Genomic DNA, 14,351 nt, shown 5'->3' with positions numbered 1-14,351 from the left:
AACTAATAAACTAACAAACTAAACTTTTTAAAATATAAGTTAAACGTAAACGCTAAATCCTTAAACAACTAATAAAATATTCTTCTATATAACTAAAACTAACTAATAAACTATTTTTTCATTATAATATACTACTAATAAACTTACTAACTAATTTTTTATATAATATAAATTCAACAAACAAATATAACTTAACTATTTAACTAACACAAACTAATTAAATAATTTTTTTATATAACTAACTATTAACAATACAAACTAATTAATTATTTTTTAACTATATAACTATCAAACATATACTAATTAAATAATTTTTAATTTATGTATACTATAACTTAAACTAACAATCATATAACCCTAAACTAACAAACTAATTAGCTGCTTTTTGTTTTACCCTAAACCCTAAACTAACAAATTAAACATTTATAATAATAAACTAATTTAAATACAAAAAAATTTACCTTATCTCCCTTTCTTCTTCTTACTTTCCTTTCTCCCTTTCTTTCTTTCCTTTCTCCCTTTCTTTCTTTCTCGGCTGCAATCTCTTCTCCCTTTCTTCTACAATCTCTTCTCCCTTTCTTTCTTTCTTTTATAACCGGCTGCCTCAATTATTTCACCAACCGACTGCCTTAATTATTTCACCAATAATTGTACAATTGCAGCTATGATATTTCACGCAGCAATGGTTCAATTATTGTACCAATTATTTCACATGCATGCAGCAATGGTTCACATGGTTTCATTGGGAGCTGTAGGCATGCAGCATGCACACGTGAAGGAATCTATATGGCTGCATGTGAATGGATGATGGGAATGGACGATGGGAATGGCGCCGGGACTACATGGCGACCTACAAGGTCGCCGGGACTACATGGCGACCTACAAGGTCGCCGGGACTACATGGCGACCTACAAGGTCTCCTAGGCTGCATGGCGACCTCTCTATTCCACTGCATGGCCACCTCGCATGGGGAGAACGCTCGTATGGCTCGCATGGGGAGAACGCTCGTATGGCTCGTATGCATGGGGCTCGCATGGGGAGAACGCTCGTATGCATGGGGCTCGCATGGGGAGAACGCTCGTATGGCTCGTATGCATGGGGAGAACCATTGGCTCGTATGGCTCGTATGCATGGGGAGAACCACCTCGCATGGGGAGAACGCTCGTATGGCTCGCATGGGGAGAACGCTCGTATGGCTCGTATGCATGGGGCTCGCATGGGGAGAACGCTCGTATGGCTCGCATGGGGAGAACGCTCGTATGGCTCGTATGCATGGGGAGAACCATTGGCTCGTATGGCTCGTATGCATGGGGAGAACCATTGGCTCGTATGTTCCCGTATGTCGCCTGGATTGCATGGCGTCCTACAAGATCGTCTGGATTGCATGGCGTCCTACAAGATCGCCTGGATTGCATGGCGTCCTATGATCACTGTATAATTCACCCCATTCCAACAATTAATCTCGTGTGTGCACCATATCGTGAAAAAAAAAATCGAGAACATTATCTCGTGAATTCACCCTCTCTAATGTGTTGTCATTATTAGTCTGAGTTGCGAAGTTCTGTCAACCCCACTCTCTTCCTCTCACTTTGGCTTCAATATTTTTATCAATCACTCTCACTCTCACTCTCACTCTCACTCTCACTCTCACTCTCACTCTCCTTCTGCATTCCTAACGACTAACGTGCGCCTATAAATTAAAAACTGAACAACTCCACTTTTATTCAACAACACACCTTCTTCTTTCTTCCTCTCTCTCTCTCTCCCCCCTCTGTTCTTCCATAATTCTATTTTCTTTGGTGTTACCTTGCAATCTGCTAATGCTGTTTCATCTTCATAATCAGAAGTGTATTGTATCAGAAGGCCAACAAAGATTCTTCCTTTAAAAACCAAAAGATCCTGGAATTCAGGGGGAAGAAAAAAGTTTGAAGCTTGAGCTCGAAGACCAACTTTTTTAGTTTATTTCTTTTAATGGGTCTGCTGCTTCTCTTGCTGCTAACGTGCGCCGCACTTCCATTGGCTTCATCAGATCCAAACGACGAGGCGTGTTTGACTCACTTGAGCCAAACTTTGAGAGACCCATTAAAGAACCTGCGGAACTGGACAAAGTCGACCTTCGCAAACCCTTGTAGCGGTTTCACGTCTTATCTGCCCGGTGCCACTTGTAACAATGGCCGAATCTACAAGCTTTCCCTCCCTAACCTTTCCCTCCAGGGCTCCATCTCGCCTTTCCTTTCCAACTGTACCAATCTTCAGTCGCTCGACTTGTCTTCAAACTCCATCTCAGGACCCATCCCCCAAGATTTTCAATACCTGGTCAACCTGGCAGTGTTGAATCTCTCGGCGAATCGCCTTGAAGGAGAGATCCCACCACAGATTACGTTTTGTGCTTATTTAAACGTCATCGATCTCCATGACAATTTGCTCACCGGTCAGATTCCTCAACAATTAGGCCTTCTAGCTCGTTTGTCGGCTTTCGACGTGTCCTACAACAAGCTATCGGGGGCAATACCGGCCTCTTTAGGAAACAGAAGCGGGATTTTGCCAAAGTTCAATGCTACTTCTTTTGAAGGAAATAAGGATCTTTATGGATACCCTTTGCCACCAATGAAAAGCAAAGGATTATCTGTTCTAGCCATTGTTGGAATCGGATTGGGAAGTGGGCTTGCTAGTTTGGTGCTTAGTTTCACTGGAGTATGTATTTGGTTGAAGATTACCGAGGAAAAGATGGCTGCCGAAGAAGGGAAAGTTAGTCAACTTATGCCCGATTATTGAAACCCTCGAATCTGGGTTTAACATGTTTATTGAAGATCACTGAGTTAAATTGAAAAGCTCCAAAAATATTTCCAGGTATGTCTTATTTAGAGTAGAAATCTTTTTTTTTTCTTTCTCCCTTATGGAGAGGTTTTCCGGGTGGCTTATATTTTATCATCTTCTTCTAGGGTATATAATATTTATTTTCAACAATCATCATCAACAATGTATAAAGCAATTCAAACATGATCGTTTTCAGTAAAATAGTGCAGTTTCTTACTACTATTATTCATCTTCTTTGTCCTTGTTTTTTCAGTATCCATTGTATAGATAAAGATGAATTATTTACTGTATACACTTTTGAATTTTTTTTTTAGTTTTTTTTCTTTTTCTTTTCTGTACTCTGTTGTAGTCTGCATAAATTGCAGAATCAGTGTGGGTGATGAATGAAAGGAATTTTGTCTGCTGTGACAATGGATTGAACAAAAATTATATATACAAAGAAAAGGATAAACTACCAATTTATGTCACTGAGAAAAATAAAGTCAATTTAATCACTAATATTTTTTTATGTTAATCAAGTCACCTGTAATTAGATCACTAATATTTTATTCTCCGTCGAGGACGGAGGTTCGGTCATGAACAACCTGACTGCTTCTGTCGTTACGCACGTCCTCCATAACATGAGAGACTTCCCTTGAACGCGAATTCCGATCGGAGCATCAATAGGAAGAAGGAGAAACCATGAGCGGCAACGTCAAAAGATGAATCAATAGCAGAGACATGCATGCCAAATGGAAATCAGAGTCTGAGCAACAATGCCAAACCTATTCCTTAAAGCTGATTCAACCTTTGAGCCAAGTCGGTCTTAACAACAACACGAACTCATCATCCCCTTCGGCTCAACACCGTGGTCGGGAATGAAATAAAATATTAGAGACCTAATTAACAAAATATTTTATTTAATAATCATAATAGAATCGATCTTATAATTCAATGACCAAATATATAGTGTCGCAACCGTCTTTCGGTTGGGCCCCGAAATTGGGCTTCGACTTGAAAAATGTGGATTGGAGTCGCCACCGATCATTTATTTAAAAATAAATGGGTTGATCGGATACCCTATTTCTTACCTGATCTGCGTCTTACCAGAAATATGTCGGGTTCGGGAGTCGGTTACGGTCAAGGAAGGATTAGCACCCTTAAACCGCCCTTTCGGTACTACGTAATTTCCAGTTGTCTTAATTAAGAAAAATAACAAGTTAAATTAAAAGGTAAAGTTTCGATCCTAATTACTTACCCTTGATTGGTTGAAATTCTCGCAAAAAATAAAAAAATGTTAGATAAAAATAATAAATAAATAAATCCAAAAACAAATTATTAAATGTGAAATGAATAAAAAATTAAAAAAAGAACTTGGAAATAAAAAGAATACCACTTTGTGCAAGTGGTGACAGCACATTAATAAAGGATTTACACGTGGGACCCTCCACTTCCCCATGGCTTCACAATCGTCAATCACAATTTTGCTTTAACCTCAAATGCAGGGCCATATCATGATGCACATATTCTGGTAGGTCCTTCTTGTGAAAAGGCAACCACAAGCTAAGTGTTTATGATCTCCAAACGAAGCGGGTAGTTGAAACTTGGAGGCGACAAGAAGCGAGGAAGAAGAGAGGATGTTAATGTAACCGGAACTGTTGGTGTACCTAGTAGTCCCGGTGCGGTTCTCGAGCCTTGTAGACAACGCCATAGGTTCCTTCACCAATCTTCTCTACTTTCTCGTACTGATATTGCTCTGTGTTGAAGTGTATGCACCAATTAATAAGAACCAGAAATGGTGGCCCCCAAACTGTGTGCTTCCCCGCTTCGTGTCACAAAGAGATTGAACTAACTGCTCAACAGGCATTGGCTCTTGGTCCTAATTGATCGGCGTGTAAAAGGAAGGGGGAGGTTGTTCTTGGCCGAACAAAGTGAACCAGAGTTCAACATGTTGTTGATCCCCTGTTATCTGCCAAACTTTCCTTTCGGAAACGAAAATCGCCGCTCAATTTCACATAATTTCAACACCATAGAGTGTATTTTCAACTACAATTCACTGCTGGCATCACTAAATCGCCTTTCACCATCACCGCTTATTCTTCTTCTCCATTCTCTGATTGTCGGCTTCGAATCAGTTTGTGAAACCTGATTTGGTTATTTTCATCGCTACCTTCGAACAGGAAAAAAAATGGATTTTTGGGTCTCCCCTTATTTTTCTACTGTAATTCCTTCCCCCCCTGTTTCAACCAATTCGTGAAGAATTTATAAGAAACTTATAAAAATAGCTTGACAAAGCGGTGGTTTTCTGTTGTTCCTCGTTTACAGGAGAATATGGGTGGTGCGCAGTTAGAGAGAGGGGTCCCCAGAGTCCCATTTTCGGTTGAATTTATCGGGGTTACACTAGCCGGGTTTTTAGGGATTTAGCGGGTTAGTTGGAGTAGTGGTGGGATAGTTTGTTGTTGAAATAAACCTGCAAAAATAATATTAATAGTATTAATAATATAATAATAATAATAAGTAATTATAATAATAATAATAATATAATATATTATTTAAGTCCGGTCAAAAACGGGTGTCTACAGCTGCCCCTCTTTGAACATTCTTGTGTTAGCAAGAATAGGGCAAAGACGAAAAAGACAACCAGTTTTTGTCTGGTGTTCTCAAATGTGATTGAGCTTCCTGGAATTGGGCCTTTGTCTTCTTCTCGGTTTAAAGATTTCGGCTTGAAAATTCTTCCAGAAAGCAATTTATCGCTGTCATCGAGCTGAATGAAATCGAACTCGTCAGGTCTTTGGTAGGCAGATAGCCCTTCTCAACTTAAGCTATGCTGCAAATGATGTGCCTCGGAGCTGAGCGTAGTCAAACTCGAAGGTCTTTGGTTTGCAAATAGCCCTTCTTGCCTTGAGCTATGTTGCAAATGATGTACCTTGGAGCTGAGCGTAGTCGAACTCAAAGGTCTTTGGTTGGAAGATAACCCTTCTCGACTTAAGTTATGCTGCAAATGATGTGCCTTAGAGCTGAGCGTAGTCGAACTCAAAGGTCTTTTGGTGACAGATAACCCTCCTAGGCTTGAGCTATGCTGTAAATGATGTACCCTCGAAGCTGAGTGTAATCGAACTCGGGGGTCTTTGGCAGATAGCCTTCTCGAGTTGGATATCCTTCGTCGTGAAGTTGAAAGTTGTTTATTGACAACCAGCGGTCCCTTCGTCGTGAAGTTGAACTTGCGTTGTCAAGAGTCCAATATCCTTTGCTGTGAAGTTGAAATTGGCTCTGAAATTGAGAAGTTGTTTGTTGACAACCAGCGGTCCCTTCGTCGTGAAGTTGAACTTGCGTTGTCTGGAGTCCAATATCCTTCGTTGTGAAGTTGAAATTGACTCTGAAATTGGGAAGTTGTTTGTTGACAGCCAGCGGTCCCTTCGTCGTGAAGTTGAACTTGCGTTGTCTGGAGTCCAATATCCTTCGCTGTGAAGTTGAAATTGACTCTGATATTGAGAAGTTGTTTGTTGACAACCAGCGGTCCCTTCGTCGTGAAGTTGAACATGCGTTGTCTGGAGTCCAATATCCTTCGCTGTGAAGTTGAAATTGGCTCTGAAATTGGGAAGTTGTTTATTGACAACCAGCGGTCCCTTCGTCGTGAAGTTGAACTTGCGTTGTCTGGAGTCCAATATCCTTCGTTGTGAAGTTGAAATTGACTCTGAAATCGAGAAATGTTTGTTGACAACCAGCGGTCCCTTCGTCGTGAAGTTGAACTTGCGTTGTCTGGAGTCCAATATCATTCGTTGTGAAGTTGAAATTGACTCTGAAATCGAGAAATTGTTTATTGACAACCAGCGGTCCCTTCGTCGTGAAGTTGAACTTGTGTTGTCTGGAGTCCAATATCCTTCGTGGTGAAGTTGAAATTGGCTCTGAAATTGAGAAATGTTTGTTGACAATCAGCCGCCCCTTCGTCATGAAGTTGAGCTTGTGTTGTCTTGGATTCAAGATCCTTCGTTGAGAAGTTGAAATTTACTCTCGAGCAAATTGTGAGTTCGAGAGAAAATTTTCAATCTGTCGAGTTGGTCGAAGTGTAGCTTCTTGCTGCCGAGCTAAGCAACCACCATCGTTCTTTAAAGGCGCTTACAAATCAAGTATCCTTGACTCTAAAAGCTGCAAAAATCATGTATGCTAAAATGAGGAATGTGATGCACCTAATTATGTCTAAGATGCATGCAACATGAATGAATTATGTGTTATCTCTTCGTGCTTTGTCTGCCAATCTGGTCCATGGAATCGATCGTGCCCCATTTGCTTCTCGAGCTTGGGCTTTACAGACATTTCATATATGAGATTGTTCTGTTTGAAAATGTTTTTCTCATTTTTCTTGTTTCAGGAGAGAAAACGATAAAAATGCTGTAAAATATTATTCGCAATTGAATCAAATTATAAACGTGAGTTCAAAGAATATCAAATGAATCAATAGCTCTTTTAACGTTTTCAGAGTTACAGCTCTTTGACCAGTGTTCAAATGGATGGGTTGGCTTTAGCTTGGCCTCCTTTCTAAGGTTTTGGTAAAAAATGTCATTTTTTTTAAATGCCGCAACATGCTTTGGCACTTCAATTGGGTGCGGACAAAATGACGCAACTAGCATGATCACTTACTAGACCTTTTATTTCAGTCCTCTGAAATCTTCTATTTGCTCAAGCTTTGTAGGCTCCTCTAACAAAGGCAGTGCAAAAACATCGGTCTAAAAATGAAATTCTTGAGTGCTCGTGTGTAGTTGACTATAACAGGTGTTCCTTAACTCCCTTAGTCCATTTTACAGAAAATTTCTTGCTTAGATAAATTTGATTTAATTTGTCGTTATCTGACTAGCTGAATCCATAAAGCCGGGGCGTTTAACCAATTGCTTTAGAGGGACAGCTTAATATTATAATCACAGTTATCAAGTTAACTGAAGGGTTCATCTCATCACAGAGTCTTCAGCCTGACACGAGCAGTGGAGCAGACACCGAATTGCCAAGTGTCCGAGCAATGTCATGGTTTGAACGTAATCTACTCATAAGGCCAGGGCTTTCAAGTTTCCTCTATAACCAATTGCCTTAGCGGAATAGCTCAGTTTTTACGGATTTAATTTCCTAAGATTGTCAAGAAGAACCTGTTATAACCTAGGTGTTTTTTGAAAGTCAAGGAATCTCATCTTTAGAGTTCAATTTTCAAGCAACTGACCTAAACTGGATTCACCTACTCGACTCTTTCATTTGTAAAGATCATCATCGTCATTGAACGTCTTAAATAAAAAACATAGTAATTGTCATATGCAAATGATGCCCCATGTTGTCCGCACCTTATGAAAGGAAAAGGGTATATTGGTTAATTACAAGAGCAGGGTATGGTGTTTGAGGGTATATTCTGGATAAGGTCAAAGTCCTTTTTTTTTAAATCATGTTACTTTGTCAAAGATCCGTAACTTTGAACCAATAACAGAGTTTCTTAATTCAAATGATATTCAAAGAATTGCAAGTTTGCAAATGTGATTTATTGCTCGCCATCATTAAAGCAACATAAATTTATTTAAAAGTCCTTGCAAAAACTTGAGAAAAGAATGAAAAAACAAATCCAAACAGAATGGCTCAAATGATGAAATGATATGCCTCACTTGGATGCCCCCAAGTTGTTGAAGTCGATCCGATTCTTGTTACGTATTTTCTGTATGATTCTCTTGATGGTGGAATAATTCTCGATAGTGCACCCTGGGACTCCGCTATGATTTTCGCAATGAGCGTTCTCATCATACTACCTGGGGTACGGGGCTTCATGGACACCACGTGTGCATCAAACAACTGTTGGTAAAGCTCCTTATATGTCATAGGATCGAAATGTTCTCATTTTTGATGAGACATGTGAATGTAATGAAAAAAGGGAATCATAATGCGAATGTAAAGAAAAAATAACAAAATGCACAATATGTCTGAATGTATGATGCATGAAATGTTCGAGGCATTGATCCGAAAAATGTGCCTATTATTCTGAATAATCCTTATTGGGGACAAAAATGTTACGTCTAAAGAGACAAAAAACTTTTTTGATGGTATAGATCCTGCACAGCCTCTGGAAAGTTGATTCGTCTTCCGCTTTTTCACCGGTTGAATATCTTGTCGAACCATTCCAGTTCCTTTGGCTAAACTTGTGCGGGTAACGAGTTGCTTGCCCCAAAAAAAGGTCTCGAATGACTGCATCTCCGGGCTTCGCTCTATGCCGAGCTCGTTCCAAACGAAAGTGCCATTGGAGCCCTCAATCCGAAGTTTATCGACCTGTTCTTGGAATTAATCAATAATGGTCTCCGGCTTAGCTAGGGTTTCACCATCTTGTTCTCGTAATTTTCGAAAGGACTCTCCGGGTCAGTAACTATTTCCTCGTCTTGCCCCTGCAACTTTTGCCTCTGAGTATTCTTTGATCACGGTTGGACTTCTGAGCTTTTTATCTCTTTGTATTATAACCCATTTGTCCATTAATGCAGATTATTTACGTTTAACAAACACATTTTTGGTGGATCAACACCTATTTTAAATGATGCGAATGACAAAAACAAAATAAAAGATGACAAAATAAAAAAGTTAGTGAGGTAAATCAAAAATAATAAAATGAAAAAAATCCTACCCCACATGATATCTACCCGAACATGCTTAGCATTCCTACCCGGACATAATTTCTATCCCGCATGCTAATTTCAAACAAATGCTAACCGCATATTTGTCTAGTTCGCATGCTTTGAACAGAAAGTAAAGCATGAAATAAAATCAAAGCAGCCTAGGGTTTGGAATGAGGTCTTGGGGTGGGCTCTAATTCTCCATAGTCTCCCGGTTTAGGTGCTAAAAAATGGTACCCGAGTTCTTCTTGCCGGTGCCCCCTTGGACCGACCAGACCCTTAGTCCGAAACCCATCACAGGCTTGTGTGGACTAAGTTAAACTCGAGAGGACACATTCCCTTATGCCCATACGGAGAATAAATTCACACGAAGGCATAAGGTATATGAATCCCGAAGGCTACTTGCTAGGCCCATACGGTGAATAAATTCACACGAAGGCGTCGCTTTCACCCCCACTTAAAACGGGTTCGGAGCTCGGGTATAGAGCCTTAGATGAAAAAAAACTTTGAAGTCTGAAATCATGAGAAAACGATTAATCCAACTATTTACTCGAAAATATAATCAAAAGTAAGTAAAAAGGATCGAAATATTACCTTAAAATTTAAACTTACCATTCTCGTTAAAAAGACAACTGGAAATTACCTTAGCCTGACTCACTTACCTGTCCCCAGCGGAGTCGCCAAGCTGTCGCAACCGTCTTTCGGTTGGGCCCCGAAATTGGGCTTCGACTTGAAAAATGTGGATTGGAGTCGCCACCGATCATTTATTTAAAAATAAATGGGTTGATCGGATACCCTATTTCTTACCTGATCTGCGTCTTACCAGAAATATGTCGGGTTCGGGAGTCGGTTACGGTCAAGGAAGGATTAGCACCCTTAAACCGCCCTTTCGGTACTACGTAATTTCCAGTTGTCTTAATTAAGAAAAATAACAAGTTAAATTAAAAGGTAAAGTTTCGATCCTAATTACTTACCCTTGATTGGTTGAAATTCTCGCAAAAAATAAAAAAATGTTAGATAAAAATAATAAATAAATAAATCCAAAAACAAATTATTAAATGTGAAATGAATAAAAAATTAAAAAAAGAACTTGGAAATAAAAAGAATACCACTTTGTGCAAGTGGTGACAGCACATTAATAAAGGATTTACACGTGGGACCCTCCACTTCCCCATGGCTTCACAATCGTCAATCACAATTTTGCTTTAACCTCAAATGCAGGGCCATATCATGATGCACATATTCTGGTAGGTCCTTCTTGTGAAAAGGCAACCACAAGCTAAGTGTTTATGATCTCCAAACGAAGCGGGTAGTTGAAACTTGGAGGCGACAAGAAGCGAGGAAGAAGAGAGGATGTTAATGTAACCGGAACTGTTGGTGTACCTAGTAGTCCCGGTGCGGTTCTCGAGCCTTGTAGACAACGCCATAGGTTCCTTCACCAATCTTCTCTACTTTCTCGTACTGATATTGCTCTGTGTTGAAGTGTATGCACCAATTAATAAGAACCAGAAATGGTGGCCCCCAAACTGTGTGCTTCCCCGCTTCGTGTCACAAAGAGATTGAACTAACTGCTCAACAGGCATTGGCTCTTGGTCCTAATTGATCGGCGTGTAAAAGGAAGGGGGAGGTTGTTCTTGGCCGAACAAAGTGAACCAGAGTTCAACATGTTGTTGATCCCCTGTTATCTGCCAAACTTTCCTTTCGGAAACGAAAATCGCCGCTCAATTTCACATAATTTCAACACCATAGAGTGTATTTTCAACTACAATTCACTGCTGGCATCACTAAATCGCCTTTCACCATCACCGCTTCTTATTCTTCTCCATTCTCTGATTGTCGGCTTCGAATCAGTTTGTGAAACCTGATTTGGTTATTTTCATCGCTACCTTCGAACAGGAAAAAAAATGGATTTTTGGGTCTCCCCTTATTTTTCTACTGTAATTCCTTCCCCCCCTGTTTCAACCAATTCGTGAAGAATTTATAAGAAACTTATAAAAATAGCTTGACAAAGCGGTGGTTTTCTGTTGTTCCTCGTTTACAGGAGAATATGGGTGGTGCGCAGTTAGAGAGAGGGGTCCCCAGAGTCCCATTTTCGGTTGAATTTATCGGGGTTACACTAGCCGGGTTTTTAGGGATTTAGCGGGTTAGTTGGAGTAGTGGTGGGATAGTTTGTTGTTGAAATAAACCTGCAAAAATAATATTAATAGTATTAATAATATAATAATAATAATAAGTAATTATAATAATAATAATAATATAATATATTATTTAAGTCCGGTCAAAAACGGGTGTCTACATATAGTTTATCCAAAGAAAAGTTGTGGTAGAATCATTGCATTGATTAGAGGCTTAATTAAAAAAAATTGTCCAAATTATATAGATTTTTATATAGTTTTTATTTTAATTGAAATAGCTGTTTAACATTTCTTTTCATTATAATTTTAAGATCAAACCATTAACGACCATAAAAAATAATCATCACCCAATGAAAATATAACACATGATACAAAATTTAATTATTTTCTTAATTTCACAAAAATTTCCTCTAAAATTCTTAAGTTCTTTAAATCTCTTTTCCTCATATTCCATCTATCATCGTTGAATGTCATCTTCCTGTTGCAGTAACGAAGTCTCCTCCTTTCATTGCAAGGTTCAGTTCTCGATATTTCGTTTGCTCATCGCGTTTGTCATTTGTGAATTGTGATATCTTCCATCGTTCGTCGTTTATCATCCTTTAGTAGTACCTCGTCCATCGATTTGCATCGATAGAAAAGTGAAATCATCAATGACGAGGATTCGATAATATAAAGGATGGATAGAAGTGATTGATTTACTACTCGAATTTAGAATATATTGAGAGAATAATATTCTTTTTTGTATCATTAAGACAATTTAATAAATTCACATGATTGATTTATGTTTCTGCTGGAGCAAAGCAGATCAAGGAAATTTGGGAAGAGGTACGGGTGAAAGTAGGGGTGTTCGCGGTCGGTTTGAATCAGTTTTTGACTAAAAATTCATTCAATCTAAAAGTATAAATATTTGCGGTTTGGATCGGTTTGGATGTTTCTAAAAAAAATTCAATCCAATCCGATCCAATTAAGTGCAGCTTGATTCGATTTGGATTTGTGCGGTTCGGTTTCTAAAAATTCTTCCCTGCCAATTCTTGTTATTACAATACCAATACTGATGCATAAAATTAAATATGAAAGGATGGAGAAGGGAAAAGGAACGTTCATTCCTTTATTTAGGTGATTTTCATGCATCTCGTCTTGCAACTTAAGACTATTTTTGAACAAGATCATTGGAGAGCTTGGATGAAATTGTTGATATATTCTTCTTGAAGATCTCTTCTGGAAAGTGTATGCTTCAGCTTCGCAGGGTTTGCCCTCAACATGTTAGCTGTTTCATACCCTTGTCCATCACCAACTTGATGGCTTCACTCAATGATTCCTTTGGGATTTGCCTGTTTTATACCCACAATGGTTTACAAAACACCCAATGTCAGTGTTTTGAAAATCAGATCGGATTGGCCGGTTCAATCGGAAACTATTGTCTGGTTCAGTTCATTGTAATCCGGTTAAACCGTTACTATTAAACCGGACGGAGCCGTTGAACCGTTCGAATCGGACCGGACCTTGAACTAGTTGAACCTTCAATTGTTTTTAAATTAAACCAAACGACGTCATTTTTTAAACGAGTCGAGTCGAACTCGAGTATTGCTAAGCTCGACTCAAACTTAAAAACTTTAAAAGTAAGCTCAACTCGACTCAAACTCACGAGCTAAAAATTATTAAGTTCAACTCGAACTCGAAATATAATATTGAAACTTGAACTCGAAAAGGCTCAAACTCAAAAAAAAAATAGAAGCTCGATTGAAGCCTAAAATTCGAGCTTGATTGAAGTGAAAGAATAGTTCAATCTATGCTCACCAAAAGGCTCCATGATTTTGAATGTCAAATTACCTCTATTATTTATAGAAGTTAGTTGAGATGCTCTTCTATGTTTCTTAGCCATGTGGGATTGTTTTGTTCTCATATTTTTACTCTTTAAACTTCTGTGATGCCCTTCTATATTTCTTAGCCATCTGGGATTGTTTTTAAAAAAAAATTAAACCAAACAATATCATTTTGTTATGATTTTTTTAGCCCCAAATTTATTTATTTTATTATAGTTATATAATTATATTTATTATTTAATATATTTTACCTTAAATATTATGTTGTAGTTAATTTGAATCATTTTGTTTCACTTGATTTTATGATTTTTAACTTATATATGTTATGACTTGTTTTGAATATGACTTGTGAAATAAAAAAAATATTTTTATTAAATATTTTTGGTATTTTTATTTAATTTTTTAAATAATTATGACGTCGTCTGCTTTTTCTGACTGATCGACCGGTTGAACCAGTGAACCGATAGCATGGCCGGTTCGCTAACCGGTCTGGTTCTGAAAACCATGCCCAATGTTTGTATTATCAAGAAAGCAAAAGGAAAAAAATTATAAACAAGGGTACAACCGGATTCAACCAGGTGACCTCTTACTCTACAATCAAATACTCTATCACTGAGCTATGGACTGGGTTTGTTACAAGCTTGTAAATTAAATATTACATTTCATTGGTTCGGTTCGATTTGAATCGGTTTTCAGATTTCCAAACCGAAACCGAACCGAACCAATCAGTTATTTTTGAAAAAAAATCAATCACACTAAATCAGTTTCAATTTTTTTCGGTTATCAGGTTTTTGGATCGAGTTTCGTTTATTTTTTTGTATCGGATTGGATCTGAACACACCCTAGGTGAAAGGGGAAAAAAAGTATCATGGCATAAATTGATTTGGTTTCCTCTAAACATTCCGAAACATAGAATTATTGTTTGGATGACTCTCTTGGATAGACTTCAATAGACTTCCAACAAAGGACAT

The 14,351-nt window shown here is 38.4% G+C and overlaps 1 protein-coding gene and 1 long non-coding RNA gene across 2 annotated transcripts; one reads left to right on the top strand and one right to left on the bottom strand.

Annotated features, from left to right (window-relative positions):
- Positions 1–484: 484 nt before the first annotated feature.
- On the bottom strand, positions 485–12,887 carry LOC120126686. The gene is made up of 3 exons (XR_005516479.1): positions 12,709–12,887; positions 1,520–1,522; positions 485–514 (listed from the first exon to the last, which is right to left on the bottom strand). It is a non-coding gene; the product is annotated as an uncharacterized LOC120126686 (long non-coding RNA).
- On the top strand, positions 1,764–2,900 carry LOC120126685 (receptor-like protein 44). The gene is made up of 2 exons (XM_039144802.1): positions 1,764–2,768; positions 2,802–2,900. Exons 1-2 carry the CDS (start codon positions 1,972–1,974, stop codon positions 2,806–2,808), a joined length of 804 nt encoding a protein of 267 aa, XP_039000733.1. The 5' UTR covers positions 1,764–1,971; the 3' UTR covers positions 2,809–2,900.
- Positions 12,888–14,351: the final 1,464 nt, after the last annotated feature.

The sequence above is a fragment of the Hibiscus syriacus genome, unplaced genomic scaffold (assembly GCF_006381635.1).
Source record: "Hibiscus syriacus cultivar Baekdansim isolate YM2019G1 unplaced genomic scaffold, ASM638163v2 tig00110461_pilon, whole genome shotgun sequence".
Taxonomy (NCBI): domain Eukaryota; kingdom Viridiplantae; phylum Streptophyta; class Magnoliopsida; order Malvales; family Malvaceae; genus Hibiscus; species Hibiscus syriacus.
Note: the sequence above shows the minus strand (reverse complement) of the source record. Positions and strands in the feature narration are given on the sequence as shown.

What these genes read in the sequence shown, in the direction of transcription:
- LOC120126685 (XM_039144802.1), top strand. Translation starts at nt 1,972, where the DNA reads ATGGGTCTGCTGCTTCTCTTGCTGCTAACGTGCGCCGCACTTCCATTG.